General features: G+C 47.4%; 2 protein-coding genes across 2 annotated transcripts in view; both read right to left on the bottom strand.

The window, feature by feature from the left end:
* Positions 1-31: 31 nt before the first annotated feature.
* On the bottom strand, positions 32-1825 carry LOC149351029 (uncharacterized). The gene has a single exon (XM_089575589.1). It carries the CDS (start codon positions 1823-1825, stop codon positions 32-34), a length of 1794 nt encoding a protein of 597 aa, XP_089431715.1.
* Positions 1826-4166: 2341 nt separating this feature from the next.
* The window catches only part of pch2 (pachytene checkpoint 2 protein), a 32557-nt gene continuing 17437 nt past the window's right edge, over positions 4167-19286 (bottom strand). The window contains exons 8-10 of the mRNA XM_089580218.1: positions 13711-13864; positions 10780-10941; positions 4167-6604 (exon numbers count right to left, since the gene is read on the bottom strand). Of these exons, the coding sequence (XP_089436344.1) occupies positions 6500-6604; positions 10780-10941; positions 13711-13864 (421 nt within the window). The 3' untranslated portion in view covers positions 4167-6499. The remainder of the gene's footprint in view (positions 6605-10779; positions 10942-13710; positions 13865-19286) is intronic.

Genomic DNA, 19286 nt, shown 5'->3' on the forward strand with positions numbered 1-19286 from the left:
TCTAGCCTGCGCAACGAGTGAGCGCTGCTGATCAAGCTCCGAGCTGAGCAGAGAGGTCCTTCGTTCTATGTGTTGTGATGTCCGGGGGTTTCGGGCCCTTACATCCCCATGTAATGTGGTATGCATCGGGCCGGTCTTCGCACCACGGGCATTCTCCTTTATAGCGCTCGGGGAAAATGATGTTGTATTTGTGAAGATTGGGGAATGTATCGGTCTGGAGTTGCCTCCAGTCCCGAGATTCTTGAGCGGTATGGTTAAGCTTTTTATGCGGAGGGGGAAAGTGCTGTCGTTGTGATCTTAGAAAGTGGAGTCGCGTGTTGTAGGTGACGGGAACTTCGGTAAGAGAGCTTGGGTCGGGGTTGGAGCCCGCTCGGTTGGTATGTCCTCGAGCTAGTGCGTCCGCGACCTCGTTGCCCTCTAATCCCGCGTGACCAGGCACCCACGTTATCTGATGCTTGAGGGAGGAATTAGCGCTCATAGAGTTGGTTACTATGCCCAACAGCTTTTTAGGTATTCTGCCTGCAAGTAGGAGCCGACAGGCTGCTTGGGAGTCTGTCATGACGTGCACACCCTGGTTACGGGCGTCGCCGTACTGGATCGCCAGTAGGATTGCTGCCACTTCTGCTTCCATGATCGTCGTGTGTTTCAAAGAGGCGCTGACAACCTCGTTGTGGGAGGAGTTCACAGCAACTGCCGTCGCCCGCATGGCCTCGCTGTGTGTTGCTGCGTCGACGTACACCGTGTGGGGGCTGCGTGCCGCCGTCCGCTTCACGTAGTCGATTCTGGCTGAGCGTCTGCCCGAGCCGGCTTCGCTCGACATGTTTTTGGGAATCGGGGCGACGTGCACCCGCGAGCGATATGTTGTTGGGAGGTTGGTCGTGCTCTGTATTATCTGGACGTCTGCCGGGTAGCCCACCCGCTCCAGAGTCTGCCTACCGGTGTCCGTGCGAAGGAGGCGTGCACGTTGCGAGAGGAGAACAGCCTCCTGGATCTCCTCGAACGAGTTGCATAGGCCGAGGGCCTCTAGCTTGGCGTTTGAAGTGTAGATAGGAAGGCCCAGCGCATGTTTGTATGCAGTACGCAACATGGAATTGACCTTGGTGAGTTCTTGTCGAGTTAATTGTAGGTACGGTAGGCCGTAGGAAATGCGGCTCACCACAAGTGCTTGGACGAGGCGCAGCGTGTCCTCCTCCCGTATGCCTGTCCGGTTGCGTGCCACCCTCCTGATCATTTTGGCGACTTGCTGTGTTGTGGTGGATAACAGCTTGATAGCGTGGGTGGATTTCCTATTACTCTGGAGCCATAAGCCGAGGATGCGGATCTGACGGGTCTCCTGGACGGGGACGCCGTGTAGGAGGACCTGAATGTCTCCTGGATACTTGTAGTTGCGTCCTTCTATGCGGATGATCTCTGACTTTTCCGGCGCACAGCATAGTCCGCACTGGGCGGCTGCGTTCTCGACACAGGTGGCAACTTTCTGCAGAGTTTCTTCTTTGGCCGCCAGAGAGCCTTTGGTAGTCCAGATTGTTATGTCGTCGGCGTACAGTGTAAATCCGATGTTCGATACGGTTTGAAGGCTGCGAGCCACTCCAACCATGGCGATATTGAAAAGGAGAGGGGAGATGATCGAACCCTGAGGCGTGCCTTTGTGCGGCATGTCCTGGGGTTCCGAGCGTGTGCCTCCTATGCCGATCGTAGCTGTTCTGTTGGATAGGAAATTTTGGACGTAGTGAAAGACACGTTCCCCACAATTTAGGTTGTTCAGTTCTGTGAGGATGGCATCGTGAGACACGTTGTCGAAGGCACCTTTGAGATCAAGGGCCATCACAAGGTACTCCCCTCCGCTGGGAACGTGCGCCAGTACCTCCCCCTTGATTAGAAGGAAAGCGTCTTGAGTAGATAGCCCGGGTCGGAAGCCTATCATGGAAGGAGGGAAGAGGTTGCTGTCTTCGATATAGTTCTGCAGACGCCCCACCTTCAAATGACCATGAGCTTCGAAAGCAAAGGAAATGCGCATAACTGGCCCCATGGGACAGTGGACACCTTGACTTACTTCCGGTGGCTTTACGATGGATGGATGGATGGATAGGAGCGCCCCCTTTGAAACGGGGTGGTGGCAATTGCCACCATGCTCAGCTTTTCTTTCTTATTTTTTTGTTTATTGTGTTGGCAATTTTTATTAAGAATCGCCATCATCTTTACCTACGGTTTCCTACAATTCTCGGGCGCTCAATGCGCCATCCAGCCCCCTAGTGCAGATCAGTGGCTGTAAGCCCCTCTCGCTAGCAGTTGACCAGCCTGAGTGACGTCGCAGACTGGCATGGACTGGCAGCGTCGTCTGCTACGAGCGTGCGCGCGCGCACGGCCAGCGCGGAGCAGAGGGCGCGTCTACTCGAGCCTAAAGTCGGAGTTCCAGTGACTTTACTCGAGCCCGGTCGCGGCACATTGAGGGTGAAGACGCCGAGACCGGGCAGAAGCTACACAGAAAAGGGAGGGCACAGACCTTTTTGTCCCCCTCCAACTTCCCCCTTCACCCCACCCTACCCCAAGCCTGAACAACGAACTCCCGCAGTTCACTCGCAAGCACGTGACTGTCAGTTTATGTCGTCACGAGCAGCGGGTGTGCCAGTGTTGCCCGACTCCCACACAGTTCAGAACTTTCAAAAATTCAATTACAAATTATTCACTGCACCAAATGCGCTCAAATTTTGTCCAGTTGCTCCAAGATGGTTAACGAACAACATGCAATAAACTGCTTGAGTCTGAAAAATGGTGCCATGGCCCCTTTAAGGTACCTATAGAGTTGCAACGGTAAACGCACTGTAAAATGCTCCTCTCTGTTAAACTGGTCGTTTATTCACACTGGAATTTGACACAGAGATGGTGTACGACGGTCTTGCTTTTTGAATAACAAGTTTGGGTGATGTACTTTCCTGATTTAGTCAAGTTAATTATAAATCCACATCTGCAGCATTGGTGACCCCCATAACGGCAGTTTTTGTGTGCGTTTAGCATAGCAGCAGTCAGCTGTAGAAACTGCATGGTAGTTACCAATGAGAAACCCATTCGGGAATGTGCACCTTAGTCCATTTCTGTCGATTGTAATCTCCCAAGCCACACGCAACCCAACATATAGCTTACTTCAAGATGAGTTCAAGCAGTGCCTGTTATAACTATAAATTATTGGCTTCATGTCTTAGTGGCACCATTGTATACTGAACGCCACCCCATACTGCAGTGCCATTGCGCATATTACAGAAGCAACTGCAAAATCAGTAGAACCATTTCATGGCCAGAGTCCACACAGGGGTCCAGGAGGCCTATGATTAACATGAAAATGGTATGATAGTGGATAGCAACATTCATGAAAAAAAAAAAAATTTCAAAAGTAAACAATTCATCAGTACAACCTGTCTTTTGTAGCCTGTTTACAGAACTGTAGTATTTTGTCTCGCAACAAAACAAGCAGATACAAAAGGTTACCACTTTTTTAATTATACTGTCCCAGTCTGAATTGACTTCTAATTTATGGCCTTTAGCGCCAGGCACGAACAATGAAACAGAATTAGTAAAACATACAATAGTTACAGTAGCATTACATCCAGTGCATTTAAACAGATGGATTCAAGGCCTGTGCAAATAATGCAAAATCCTGTGCAACAGTGCAAACCCGAGCATACTATGCTCCTCCAATTTTCATATGGGCAGGAAGCTTTAGCTTCTTAATGTCGCCATAAAATATTAATATAACAAATGCGCCAAGTAAAGAAATCATTGCATGTGACAGTTCCGATACAAGATGCCACACAGATATCCCCAACATACATAGCTCAAGCTCATTATGGTGCCAAGGTGCTTGTCACAACAATCAATGCATTGGTGGTGCGCTACCCAGAGATGCCCATTTCTCCATCTCCTCTCATACATCTGTGTATTACTTGTAGACATCACAGTGTCTACAGGTTACGAGACAGGTTCTATGAAGCTCTGTGGACACACAAGTAGCATAGTTCTTCGGCGTCATTCAGGGTCACTATTCAGTGCTGACAACTAACAGTTCTGCAACATGTTATGTCCAAACTATATGAAACAGTGCATTAGACAACACTTCATCCCACTTCTATGACAAATGCGTCAGCATGAGTATTGAGAAAAAACAGAAAGCATCAAAATGTAACATGTTTTATTGTGGTAGCAACAGTGGCAATGTAGTACGGCTTAGAACTACACAATTTACACCACACAACCATGCTTTTAGACTGCACTGAGAACGTACTGGTTTAGAAATAAAACAAAGAGGCATAACATGCTTGAAATAGATTATAGCGATCCTTTGGGGCAACAACAGTGGCAATGTAGTACAGCTTATAACTACACAATTTACACCACGCAGCCATGCTTTTAGACTGCACTGAGAACGGACTGATTTAGAAATAAAACAACGAGGCATAACATGCTTGGAAAAGACATTACAGCAATCCTTTGTGGCAGCAACAGTGGCATTGTAGTACAGCTTATAACCACACAACTTACACCACACAGCCATGCTTTTAGACTGCACTGAGAACGTACTGATTTAGAAATAAAACAACGAGGCATAACATGCTTGAAATAGATATTACAGTGATCCTTTGTGGCAGCAACAGTGGCATTGTAGTACAGCTTATAACCACACAACTTACACCACACAGCCATGCTTTTAGACTGCACTGAGAACGTACTGATTTAGAAATAAAACAACGAGGCATAACATGCTTGAAATAGACATTACAGCGATCCTTTGTGGCAGCAACACTGGCAATGTAGTACAGCTTTTAACTACAGAATTTACACCATGCAGCCATGCTTTTAGACTGGACTAAGAACGTATTGATTGAGAAATAAAACGAGGCATAACACACTTGAAATAGACATCACAGAGATTCTTTGTGGCAGCAACAGTGGCATTGTAGTACAGCTTATAACCACACAACTTACACCACACAGCCATGCTTTTAGACTGCACTGAGAATGTACTGATTTAGAAATACCGTATTTACTCGCATAAGAGGTGCACTTAAAAAAAAAAATCCGGCTAAAGGTTCAGGGTGCGCCATTACGCGGGGTAAAATTTCCAGAAATTTTTAGACTCGCAAAATTGAACATATCGCATAAATGCACCCGTGTACAGGCTGCACCCTGTTTTCCCGAAGGAAATATTAAGTATGGTTGGTTTGGTTTATGGGGTTTAACGTCCCAAAGCAACTCAGGCTATGAGAGACGCCGTAGTGAAGGGCTCCGGAAATTTCGACCACCTGGGGTTCATTAAAAAAAAAAAAAAGATCAATCAGCATAAGGGCCCCACCCAAACTTCCCACGACCCACGCGGGAATAGCCTTCAAAATGCACGCGGCGCGGCCTCCGCGATCGGCTCCGGCTGCGAGCAACGGCGCTTGATCGCGGAGGCCTCACGCGTGCACAAGAGCTTCCAGGTGCTGCCCACGGATGGCACCAGAGACCGAGGCCATCATCATCATCAACTTTTTTTTCTCCGCCGCGAGCTTTTGCTATAAATATTGGCATGAGCATCATCAGCTCCAGCTTTTGTGGCTGTCAAAGGCCCGGGATCTGTGGTAGGTTGTTACTCCATCGTAGTTGTGGCTTTCGTGTGCTGCCGCCAAGCGTTGCTATTTTAGCACGACGGGCAAGCACCTTAATAGCTACACAGCAAGCATGCGGCAGGCCGGAAATTCGACGTGGGCAAGAAGTGTGGCAGTTGTGACTGGGGCGCGACAAAATTTTCGTATGAGACTCCTATTGCCGAGGTTTCTGTGAGGTTTTTGTGTTTTTGTCTGGAAGGTTTCTGGCTGGAGATGAAGGCTTCTAAACAGACGTTAAAAGTGAGCATCCCTTAAAACTCTGTGCGGCTGTTCCACACGACGTGTGTTCCACATGTTGTTGTACGTGCTGTGGGTCCGCAGCAGCACTAGTGAGGACTGGTAGTCAGTTCAGTTAAAACTTTGTTAAAATAAAGATTGGGGATGGGGCTGAGGCGTCGCTTTGCAATGTGTAAATACAGTACTGATCACAGTGCCAAGTTCAGGGTGTGCCTTATATGCACGGAAATAAAAAAATCTGGTTTTTCGCGACCAAACTGGGGGTGCGCCTATTATGGGAGTAAATACGGTAAAACAAGGAGGCATTAAATGCTTGAAATAGATATTACAGTGATCCTTTGTGGTAGCAACAGTGGCAATGTAGTACAGCTTATAAATACATAATTTACACCACACAGCCATGCTTTTAGACTGCACTGAGAATGCACTGATTTAGAAATAAAACAAGGAGGCATAACATGCTTGAAATAGATATTACAGCGATCCTTTGTGACAGCAACATTGGCAATGTATTACGGCTTATAGCTACACAATTTACACCACACAGCCATGCTTTTAGACTGCACTGAGAACGTACTGATATAGAAACAAAACAAGGAGGCATAACATGCTTGAAATAGATATTACAGTGATCCTTTAGAACCGATGATTTTTTCATTTTCTTGCCACTGACGATGAATAGCTTCTGCTAAGGCAAGTAGAAATGCCCTTGGTGTCAGTACATTGTCCTGAAAAATTAATGCAGCTTATTAAATTCAATTGTGAGACCATGGTCACTAAAGTATGAGTACAGTACCAAGAAATATAACGGATGCTTAACTTCAAAATTCAAAATATAACACTGGAAACGCCAAGAATAGAGGCTTCCTACAGAAGCCAGGCTCTTAGGGCAACAGTAGCATGTGACGTGCAGTAAAAGTACCGTAAAAACTGGAATATAGGTCAAACTTTTTCAAAAAAAACCATGGCAAACAATCGACCCCCGTCTTATACACCGGTCATTGGCAGAAAAACTACGGAAGTCTTGCAACAATGGGCGGCTGAAGTCACCATCGCCATCAGCAGCAGTGCGGTATGGCGACGTTGTGGCACCATCAATTTGCGTTTCTGTTGTAACATGTGTTTCTGTTGTAACAAAGTTACTTTGGTTTGGGGCTGGGTGTTGTCGGAATGGAGATCTCTCCCCGCAGAGATGGTGCGCAAGACTTTTAGAAAATGCAGCATAAGCAATTGTCATCCGAATGGAGTTCGCACGATTCAAATAACTCGGAATAACGCTTGTGCACTTCGTGCCCTTCTCTGTACTGCACACCCAGCCAATTCTTTAACAGTAATGCTTGACCATTCCCTCACGTGTTTGTCAGCACCTTAACACAGCACGGCGAAAGAAGCGAGAGTAAGCGCATGTGTACACATATGCGTATCTCGCTTATTTCACCGCTCAGCACCGTTAATAAGACACTGACAAGCACGCAGGTCAACGGTCGCGCGATAGTGTTAAAGAATTGACCGGGTGTACATACAAGCAGCATCTAAATTAAAATAAATAAATAGATTTTGCAGCCAGTTGAGTCGCATTTGTTTCAAGGTAAGGGTGTCTTTCGGTACTTTTGCCGCTGAAAAAGATTTTTTTCATTTTTAAAAATTGGTTAGTTGGGGGGTCGACCTATATTCCGACCCACATTCTGGTTTTTACGGCAATCACAGTCTAATCTGACAACTGGATCTGGAATCCTGCAAAAGCAAACCAGAAAATGTGGTGGCTCTACATACCAATGTTTTAACCACATGCTACAGACACGATGATGTTACAGATGTGATCACAATCACTGACCAAAATAAAAATCAGTTTCTAATAAAGTTCACAATCTCTCTGTTAAATGTTAAAGCACTCTGCTTCAGGAATACTGTCCAGCAAGAATTTTTAAAATGCGCTTTCTAGAGGCTGAGTTATCAGTAAATTTGAATTTCAGAGTCTTCGCACCTCCTTTCCCTTTTCTTTCATCACTTTTTGCACGCTGGAAGGTCCGTGCTCCCCAGAAACGGAGCCTCCTGACCCGCCGGAGTTAGGCGTACTATTGGTTGCGGCCATGGTAGCCACCTGACGTCTGAAAGAAGCTAACCACTAGCCATCTTTCAGCTTGTATATGCAGGTGCGAGCGACGGAGGAGGGTGCGTGTATAAAAAGTCGTCAGGAAAGGCTCGCCAGCTTTCACACGTTATTGTCGGTTCTCTGCGGAGCACAGAAGTGTATTATTTGGCTCATATGTTCATGGGAACACAATGCAGTGATTGTGAGAGTTGATGTGCTCTCCTTAGTAGGTGTTTCAAGCCCCTTGAAAGCGGTAGAGAGACCAAAATTCTTGTAGTGTATTTTGGCTTTTGAATGATGTATAAGGCATTGGTAAACATGAATCACCACGTGCAATTCGCCTACACTCAGTACCTAACTTACAAGTGAATTTACTCTTCCATGTCGTTTTGGTTTCGGTTTCAACAGTCATAAGATGGTTGTAATGTCACAAGTGAGCACCAGATCATGTGAAGCATACAAAAACTGCAATATAACAGCTTGGTTTTATGGCATTTTAATGTCCCAAAGCGACTCAGGCTATGAGGGACGCCGTAGTAAAGGGCTCCGGAAATTTCAACCGCCTGGGGTTCTTGAATGTACACTGACATCGCACAGCATGCGGGACTCTAATATTTCATCTCCATCGAAAATCAACCGCCGCGGCTCGGACCGAACCTGCATTTTTCGGCTCAGCAGCTGAGACCCATAACCACTGAGCCACCGCGGCGGCTGCAATATAATAGTTCTTTGTTAACTTGCTGCCACTCTGGCTTCTGGAGCAGTTTAGCGAAAGAGTTTAAATGAATTAAAATGACATAGCAGTGGTTATATTGCAGTTTCTGTATGCCTCCTGTGGTCTCATACTCTCTAGTGGCGTCACACCAATCGTCTGGCAACCGAACCTGAAATTACAGAGGAAAAAATTTTTCAATTAGAAATTATTTATTCAGCGCTGCTAAAATCCATGTGGTAGTCCCTGCTTACTACAGTTGTGCACATAATTACAGTAAAAAAAAAACATGAAAAATTTTGTCTACACTTCTAAGGGCAGCCCACCAGTGAGCTGCCCTAAGATTTTCAGGGGTGAAGGATGACCCACCAGTGAGCCTCCAGCGAAGTAAACTTACTGGAACCGACAACAGACTGCAATAGCAAACTCACATGTGTGTTTTTCGCACGCTCTTTTAAAAATCTGAGCGGTCCCACGGCCTCATAGTGTTCAAAAAGTCCCTTTAATACCCAGAGGAACCTGAACTCGTCTTTTTGCCGCGGGAACTCAATCTACACGTTCCAAACATTCTTAGAAACTTCGACTTATTGCCCTGTGTGGCAGATTTCCCTAATTAAATCGAATTAACATCCGGCTCTCGCCTTTTTTTTAATTTTAATTCTCCCCGTACGGTGGGCGGAGTCGACCAACGCGTGGAGTGCCTTTCACCCAGTCCCGTGGCGGCTTGCCGCTCTGCCATCAGCAGAGTAATACGTAGTAGTAGTAATCCGTAGTAGCAAATAGTGCGCGCATACTTTTATTTCTGCGGGCTTATTTTGCGGCTATATTATCTGCGAATGAAACTATTTATTCACGAAAACCTAAAAAACAGAATAAAGTGAAAGCAAAGCCTCCACAGAGCTGGCTGAAAGGCATTCCATGCGCTGGTCGACTCTGCCCACCGTACGGGGGAGAATTAAAAAAATAAAGGCGGGAGCCGGACGTTAATTCGATTTAATTACGGAAATCGGCCGCACAGGGCAATAAGTCGAAGTTTCTAAGAATGCTCGGAACGTGTAGATTGAGTTCCCGTGGCAAAAAGACGAGTTCAGATTCCTCTTCACTGCACCTTTAACAGAATTAGAGAATAATGTAAGAACTCAAAAAGCTGAGCCATCGATAAGCAGAGTTAAACAATGATGATGATGATGAATTTTTAAGGCGCAAAAGGCATCTGTGGCCAAAGAGTGCCATGGAAAGAGGTTTCTTCAACTCAAGGTGGGGTCAACGAACAATTTCCCAAGCATGTCACCCAAAACAAGCAGAGCACCAGGCAGTGGAAAACTGCCTGTACCCCCTGTATCACCGGTGGGTACCTGGGAGCACTAGAGACTGAACCCCGCACCTCCCATAAGAGTTAAACAGTCATGCACTAGTGAAAGCATAGCACAAGGATCAGGCATGGGCAGCACTGAAGATATACATATATCTTCGATACTATTTTACGATACATCTGTTGCACCAGTGGCACCATCTTGTTTGTCGGCCGTGGAGATTCGGCAAAGCAGGGAGTGTGTTTAGCAGGAGGTTTGAAGATGCTTTTTCAGCTGCTTTATCAATGACCACAAAAACTTTGCATGGCCAAAATGGCACTAAGTCTTAAGACTTGCGAAAAAGTGTCTTCAAACATGCTGCAAGCCCCCTCCCATCCTGAATCTGCATGGCCAACAAATGAGATGGCAACACCGGTGCAATCGCTGAGATAGTCTCGTTTTGTTTCGTCGTCGCCGTAGAAAATGCGAATATCACACTTCTTCTAATCAATTCAGGTAGGTATCCCAAACGAATGCGGTATAAAACAATTCTGCCAACCAAATGCAACCAAATGCCAATTCTGTGCGAAATTTGAGCTTGAACTATAGTTTAGCTGAGAAAAGCATTCTACTGCACGTGTTTAACTGCGGAAAACGCTATACACCTCGAGGATCCTTGAGTCAATATGGATATACCTCTCTAACCTTCATAAAATACAACAGGGTCATTCCACACCAAACATCCTAGACGTTGCTCATCACATCACGGCTTTGCATTTTTTCATGCGAATTCAAAAAAGCTCTCACCACAAAACAAATGGAGTGTGCAATGAAGGGCAGTTTTCGTAACTGCCTACCACTCAGGCCAACAGCATTGGTGCACAAGGAGCGGAACAGTGTCTTCAGTTCATCATCCTTCTCGTCACTGCTGCTTTCAAGAAAACTAGAGATGTCATTTATGATGGACACCTGGAAAAGACACACTCAGACATATCAGTAAAAATGTAATGCAGATGGTATGTTCGCAAACATTTTATGGTGGCTCAATCATGAGGCTCCCTCCAAGTTGTTCCACTGATGCCTGACAGTGGACGATTTTCACAAAATAGGCACAACGCTGTGGTGGCAGGTGTGAACTGATCTAAGAAGAATCAGCGAGTGGAACCGCATTGTTTGCTCTGTTGCCCGAGTGGTTCGCTCTTTATTCCAACACTGTAGTCAGAGGTTTACTGTAGAATATTTCTCGGGAGCACCGTTACACGGATGTCTGCAAGTTAACAAGATAGAAGAGCTGCTAACGTCACTGTGTGACTTTTTTGGTGCCAAGAGTAGAGAGAGAGCATGCAAACGAAATTCCATGCCTCAGCAACATGCCTGCAGGACCATGACAGTACAGTTGTTATCAGTCACCCAACCTAATGATTCGCCTGGATTAGAGGGGCCTATGTATACACATGAGGCGCTATATATAAAAAAAAACATCGCCAAGCCCACATGACTAACAGTCACATAGCAAGCACAAAGAGTTTTCAGAGACTGTCTCTGTAATTGCAGGATTTATTACAGCATGCATATATGGTTTGGTTTATTAGGGTTTAACGCCCCGAAGCAACTCAGACTATGAGGGACGCCGTAGTGAAGGGCTCCGGAAATTTCAGCCACCTAGGGTTCTTGACGTGCACTGACATCGCACAGTACACGGGCCTCTAGAATTTCGGCTCCATTGAAATTCAGCCAATGCGGCTGGGATTGAACCCGCGTCTTTCGGGCCAGCAGCCGAGCGCCATAACCACTGAGCCACAGCGGCGGGGCACAGCGTGCATATATGATGAAATAGTGCTTCTTGTACACGAAGGGGGGTGGGGGGATTTCACGATCCTTCTAGTTGCACATGATTCTGCTCATTTTTGCACTTTGATTGCTCAATGCACTCGCTTTCTCTGGAATCAGCCAAACAGACAGATGCATGACAAGAATCAAATGGAATTAAATGAAAATAACTATCATAGTGGCTTTACATTCATTACATGTCTTCCACTCACTGCATGCTAACAAACTGAGGGCACAATACACGGCTAATTGCTCCGAGAAGGCGGCACACAGAAACAGGTAACCTCATTGGTCTCGCTTTCCACTAGTATACATACAACGAAAAATCTATTCATTTAATGTAGCACGATTAAGAAAATTCACGAGCATGACAAAATACAAAAGGGTGCAGCTTCATCTGTGAAAACTCAATTGACAATGACTACCATATTTTTCGATCTTGTTTTGTGCGAAGCAAGATGGCAAACTGACAATCGCCAGGTCATCTGGTTTTGCCATTCACTCGCTGTGCGAAATTCTTTGTCGATGTGATGAATTTTAGATTCTCTTCAAATCTCACAGTCCAATGCTCCCCCTTCACGGTGGCCATTTTCAAATGACAGACAGCAATTTCATTGTTTCTCGTTTACAGTAGCTAACCAATTTTTTGGACACTGGTGTCCAAAAGGTTGGTTTTTCGGACTAAGTTAAAGACCAACAATACTGTGGTGATCGTTTTCAAGCGGAAGTTTGTTTTTTTGGCCCAATATAGAATAAAGGCATCAGCAGGCATTGCTGTTGCAACCAACCGGTTCTCCGCCACCAAGAAAGGCATCATCTTGGATTTAAACAGAGTCAGCGGGTGCTGACCATGTGAATTGGATGTACTGGCTTGGATAGGCTTGCCTATTTGTTTTTCATTGTTGCCACTCAAGATAACGATACGCTCTCCACTGCCATCAAGATGGCCTAAAGAGCAGCACAGACATCTTTGAAATGGAAATGCCCTAAGTGGGACATTTCAGTACAGAATGGCCAGTGCTATGTGCAATCGAAATGCTTGTGTGGCGTCCAAACAGAATAAAGCTGAACATCTCATTCTCACAATCAAGATGGATGAAGCAGCTGCGTTCCATCCTTCCACTCGGGACGGAGCAGCTGCGCAAGACCTCCACTGCTCGCGCTCCGTCAAAGGTTGAGGCTTCACACATAACTTCTGGTTTTTCAGCTTTGCTAGTGAAGTAGCGCTTTCGCGCTAAAAAACACCAGCGACACGCCAATCAGCGTCCGAAATGGCACGCAGCTGGGCTTGCCTCGCTGAGGTGTGGCCAGCACCCGCAATCATCATGGCTGGTAGCGAAGCTCAGAAAACGAAACTACACAGCGACGGGGCAACTCCAATTGACACTGCCCCCTTCGGGCCACATTCGAGTTGACTAGCTGGAGGGGCTGCAGTTCACACGGCGCCACAAACCTGACTTATCTGACCTCGGTTGCCACTCTTTCACCCAACAGGAGCGTTAGAGGAAGACGAAAAGTTTGACTTAACCAAATTTATGAGAAATTGAGGTACGAATTAAGCACCTTTAAAATGCATTGAAAATATAGCCAGCCATCAATAAATTTGTTTGAATTAACTGAAAGTATGAATTATCTGCTTGAATTATCACGAGTCTACTGTGTTTGCATGCTGCACATGGAAACCTCACAACCACAGCGACTGTAATCAGTCGGTGCACCCACTGCGTGGACACATTACAACAGCAGGTCAAGACAGCAGTACTGGTTCCATGTTTGAGCTTGTGAGCAGACAAAATTCCACGAGAAATTTTCTCAACTGCACTCTGTGGCTCTGTTGAACATTAAGCCCACGATATACTTCAGTCTAGCCAGCAGAAAAAAAAGCACATGAACAATAGCATGACATACCCTCCTCAGTTCTTCGATGCAGGACATGAATATCTTTGATATGCATGTCTGGCTAGGATAGCCAAGGTGATACTTGAAGTCTGCCCTGTCTACGAAAGCCAGGTCGATGACACCACTGATGTTGGAAGTTGTCAGAATGAAAACATTTGGGTACCTGCGCAAGTAGAGCCACATCAGAGCATAATGAGACAGGCACAAGAATGCCATTATTCAGCTCCTGAAAAAAAAAAAAAAAAATTAGTTCCCGTGCCTCTTTGCATAATGGATGCACTCACATAATAAATGCACCCACTATTTTGGTTACCAAAACATCCCAAATACTCTCACACTCAACAAAAGCACCCCCCTCCTTTACGTATTTTTCAAGTGCTCTCATTATACCATAAAATATGATATTTTAGAAGCACGTCACAACAACATGGAAGCCTTCATGAATACTTCTGATCTGATTGTAAAGCAAACTCTTATGAAGTACTTCAGTTTTGTAACTATTGCACAGACATTAAAATCCCGTTCCTTGACCAACTCCCAGTACCTAACATTGCACCACAAAGGCAAGCATGTATAAAGGCTTCTCTTGGGTAAACAACAGGCAGTGGGTTTTTACTGCCACACTTGAGAGCAGTATTTGCATTATTATTTAATTTTTTTTTCACAATGTAAACCTGGGTAAGGCATCTATGGTGAGGCCAGACCACAATGCAAGAATACATTTAGCTGGTGACACTCCGCCTGACGGCGTGACCAAATCTTGTTCGCCACTCCTTACACTTCTTTTTAACACGGACAGATGGTGCCATGTGATGTGGGCTTGTCAAGTTGCCGAGCTATGGTGGCCGTAGTGCAGGTGTTGTGAGATCGTTTGGTGCTGCAGCGTGTGTGTGTGCTCGTTTAAGTGAGACAAGCCACAGAAGGATGGAAAAAGCTGTCCACACTGGGCCATTTTACGCTACTTCTTGTTCTACTCGCTGAGACTACATGAATGGGCTGAACAGGAGTGAGGACGTGGCCCCGTGGTCTTTCAGAACTTATCAAAATCGATTCACTGCAAGTTTTTTTGTTGAGAGCATGGTTAACTATATCGCCTCTTAAGGTCAGAACATAAGTCAGAGTTTCTTCGGCATCACATCAGTGCCTCAGCTACTGGCGTCACCGGGGGTGAAATTCCGCCACTTGGAGCAAGGCGATGTAGGGAGATGCAAATATCTTAGTGTCAAGCCTCAGCGGCGAGGCTAATCTCAGTGTCAAGAGCCGGAAATACTTTGTAGGTGGGGACTGGTGGGGACCAATGACTAGCCACAAATTGCAGCGACTTCCTGGTTAACCCATGCCACTTTTGTACCCACCATAGGCGCGGCCCGTTTCTGCGAAAGTAGTGGTGCCTCTTCTGTCCCCGTGCTATCATCTCCCTTGCTGCCGCAGGGGGATGATACTGCTGAATAGGATGAATAGCTACGGTCAGGAAAAAATTGAGAGGCTTTATCCACGATCTCTTCGTATCGCCGTCTGGAGATGCCAGTTCGTACGCCTTTGTGTGTTTGATCACCCTCTCCTGTGGGCTCTGAGCAACAACGCCGGTAGGCGAGACAATGCCATGACGCCGAAGAAGCGCTGCCTTGTGCTTCGGCCTTTAAAGACAAACGGCCGGCCTTAACAAGCACACTACCACATTTCACCCATAGAGCCTATGAGTACATCCAAACATTGCTTCAGTAGTGTAATATGCAGACTTTGTGACGCGATAAAGCCTACCGTGCAGAAAACAGGGTTCACTTTGGCAACCTGGGTTCTTCGACGGGCACAGAAATATCAAGGGTGTTTCCGACTTTAGCCTACATCACAAATACTGCCTTCAAAGCTGGGAACGGATCCGCACACTTGTGCTTGCTGGCAGAATGTCTTGCAGCTACGTGCGATTGCTGGGACCAGAAAAAAATACGAGTGCATTTGCGACGTCTTATAACCTTGTCACACGGGCACGCTTAACCTCAGTTAAGGTAACCATGGTTGTCGCTAACTGTGGTTACTGCTGCTCACACAGCGGACCTGACCAAGGTTACATCGCTAACCTAGCTTGGCAACCTCAGTTTGTGTCGTTAACCGAGAAGATGGCGGCGTCTGTTGATGGAAAGTGTTCGTACGCTTCCGAATGCGAAAAGTGCACGAGCTGGCCCGCTTCAAGAACGCACTTTTTTCACACTAAATCATGTTTAAAGAGCAGCGCATTAAAATAGGCAGAGTGTATAGTGTTGTCCAACGGCGCTTTTATGCAGCCTTCGAGAATCGTCCGACGGCGAAGCAACAGCGTACTGCAACAATGTCCATGGTGCTCAAGCTACGTATTCTACTGCCGTTACGTCGAAAAAGGTCCGGTCCCTGCTACATCGTTAAAGTTTGCAATGCTCGCAGCACCGGACTCCGCGAGCTTACTCCAACAGTGCCGCCCGCGAGCGCGGCAGACGACGGTGCTCTGATGTGCCACTCCTAAGTCGTCGCTAGGCCTAATTTGTTTCGCATCGAAGCCATAGCGGACTGTGCTTTTGCAGTGGCCAGCGCTATAGTAAATGGTTTACTCATGGCACTGCCTTACTGACAGCCTCATTGCCTCATACTGAACGAAAGATGTAGGATCGATTTCAGCGACGCCTTAGCAGCGAAGCTGGCGTGGAAGCGAATCGGGTCAGCCGCGCTGCAACGGCGGCAGCTGCTACGCGGCTGTGAAGATAAAACTAGCTTGTATTGTAGTTATTACTCCTACCAGCAACTTGGTACAGGTCAGCAATCCTCAAGGAGGATTCATTTTTGACATTCCCTTATCCTAGGGCTTATTGACAAGAACAAAAAAGTTTTGCATGGTTTTCTGATGCTGGCGCCATGGGATATGCCGTAGAGATGTTGCCCTGGCACGGACTGCTTGCGGGAGGCGCGGCGATGTATACAGCGGCGTAGGCAGTGATGCCACCTGACGGCGCCGTTGGATGGCACTTTAGACACTGCGTTGCAAGATATCTGCAACTCTCGCTTTGCTCCAGATCACAGTGTCACTTCGTTCATTGCCCCGTAACCCAGAACGGTGGCGAGTCGTGTGACAACGGCGAACTGTGGTTCGAGATAACCGCAGTTAGACAGCCCGTGCGACTGGGTATTAGTAGCTTGGGTACGATTAGGCATTCAAACTGGAATCAAATGGACTCAATCGGTAAAGCAACAGGACTCATGAATCCAATTGGGTAGCCCAATTGGTTTCAAATGAATCATCCAAACGGGAGATCCAATTGAAGCACACGACTGGACACTACAATTGCAGCTTGGACCTCCCAGTTGGGTGACCCAATTGGAAGCCAATGATTTTCATTACTGAGATCTTCATATTTCTCTGTACAAACACACAACAGCGAAGTAAAGAGTTTCTCAGGAAAAAAGATCGCATTTACGCGATTGTAAGTCGGCGGTCGAGTGGACCCCCCTATCCCGTCAAAAAAAAAAAAAAAAAAGGGCGTGCCCATGGGCACATCCCAAAGCTAAAAACTTGGAGGTCACTTAAGCTTCACCTTTACAAGTAGAATGAGATACCGTCATAGGGCCCCCGCCGCTTATCAGCAGCCGCGCGCGGGGGAGTCGGTTCTGAGCGCAAGGAGCAGCTGCTCAAGGCCAGCATGAAGAGCGACGCGACGGAGCCGCGGCAGCCTGGCAACGCCGGCTTTTTAGAGCGGAAGTTCTACTCCTCCCATACAAAACCTCAACGTCATGTCACTCCGAATAATGACCTTCAAGCGGCGAAGTACGCTCGCCTTCGCAACTGCGTTGAACGTGATTCACCGCTCACCTCGCAGCTGCGTTGAACCAAGTGACTCGCCGTTCATCTGATAAGATAAAAAAGCGCGAAGCGTTGCTTGACGTTCGCAGATTACGACGAAGTCGCGTGCTGGAACCATCGTAGACGGCTGATTGGTCACTGATATGCAATAATGTTAAACAACAGCAAAACGCGTCTAACCATGCTTAATCGAGCTTCCGCTCTGTAAACTAGGTTCAGCCGGGTTGAACCCCAGCCAATTTTTCTGCCTGACGAGCTCCTAAACGCTCTCGCCTTAAAATGCATTAGTCACTCGACTACTTGTTCTCACTAGCGCTGCCGTCGCCATCACTGCTGCGGGGTCACAGCACGTCGTCGTCCCACGAAATCCCGCACTTCACTAACAACCACATCATGCCATCGCGCAGAGCAGCTGAAAATTTCGCCTCGCTGCAGCCGCCATACCTGTATCACGCGTTCCAAAGATGTCGGACTTCAGCCCGGCGCGCAGTTGTTCGTTTCTTCGGCGCAAAGAATGACAGCCATCTTGAATGTTGCCTTGAACAAGCGCCAGACGCTTACCGGACCCGGAGCACAAATGACGATTGATGGATGTACTACCTTTAAAAACTTAGCGGGGGCTTAGCTTTGGTTAAGCCTGGTAGGTTGCGAAAGCAAAAGCGCAGCGCCTCCAACAGAAGGAACGCAGTGCGCTGCGTCTACAGGTAACGCGTGGCTACCGGCCGCCGCTGAGCGACGACTCGACTTGGTAGCCCATCTCTCACCCTGGTATGACGTCAGAGGTCATTCTAAAGGTCAAACGTGGTTACCGGCTGCCGCTACGCGAAAGGCCGTTCATGAGCGTAGTATTGCTTTCGCAATAAAACTGGTAAGACTGGGCCGGCAGCTGTCCAACGCGTCAGGGCAAAGGAGATGCGGGGGCGCCGTCGGCTCTTCCATCAGCTACCCACATTCCCCGGAAGCGCTGCCGTTCCGAGTGGCGGTGCGCGATTGGAACAGCGGCCCTTCCATCAACTATCGACACTCCCTAGAGCGCCGAGTGCGCAGTTCATGGCGCAGTTGAAAGCAAAAAATTATGAGGTGCACTTAAGTCTCCTTACGTGCAGAAATGCGAAAACCGCGCGCGGTCCGCCACTTGAGCCTTTGCTGGGCCAGCGCCGTACATTGAGAGGGGTTTTTTCCATGGAGGAAGAAAAAAATTAGCTGTGGCTTAGCTCTGGTTAAGCCTGAGTGATTGCGAAAGCAATAGCTCCCTGGCTGCGCTTGGCTCTGCTGGTGGTTTGGCATGGCTTCGCCTTTTGTGCAACTAAAGGATTTACTCTGGACACAACATGGTTTCTACTGTTTGTTTGCCTTTCTTCATCTGTCTCCTCGGCACGGCGCCGGCGTTTGCGCGCAGCACGTCGCTCCAGCGACGCCTTGTACAACTCCTCAGACATGACTAAGCGGAGCGCGCCTGCGGCGCCCCGTTTATCCTCTCCTAGCGAGCGCCCTCACGCGGCGGGCCGAGGAGGCCGTCACGTGGTAGCCGCCGCGCCGAGCGAAGGAACGACTACGGCCGAAGAGACGAGTTGGGGCCCCTGCTCTCCTCTTGTCGTGACGTCACGCTGTCACGTGGTCGTGCACCACAGCTGCGCCGGAACGACCTCCACCGACGGCAGAAAAGTGCTAGCAGTATTGCTTTCGCAATAAAAAATGTTTTTTTCAGTGGGTGCCGCATGATGGCGCTACGACTGCACGCCAAGCATGGAGGACATTT

This window comes from Amblyomma mixtum, chromosome 3, assembly GCF_055824585.1.
Source record: "Amblyomma mixtum isolate Tamu chromosome 3, ASM5582458v1, whole genome shotgun sequence".
NCBI lineage: Eukaryota > Metazoa > Arthropoda > Arachnida > Ixodida > Ixodidae > Amblyomma > Amblyomma mixtum.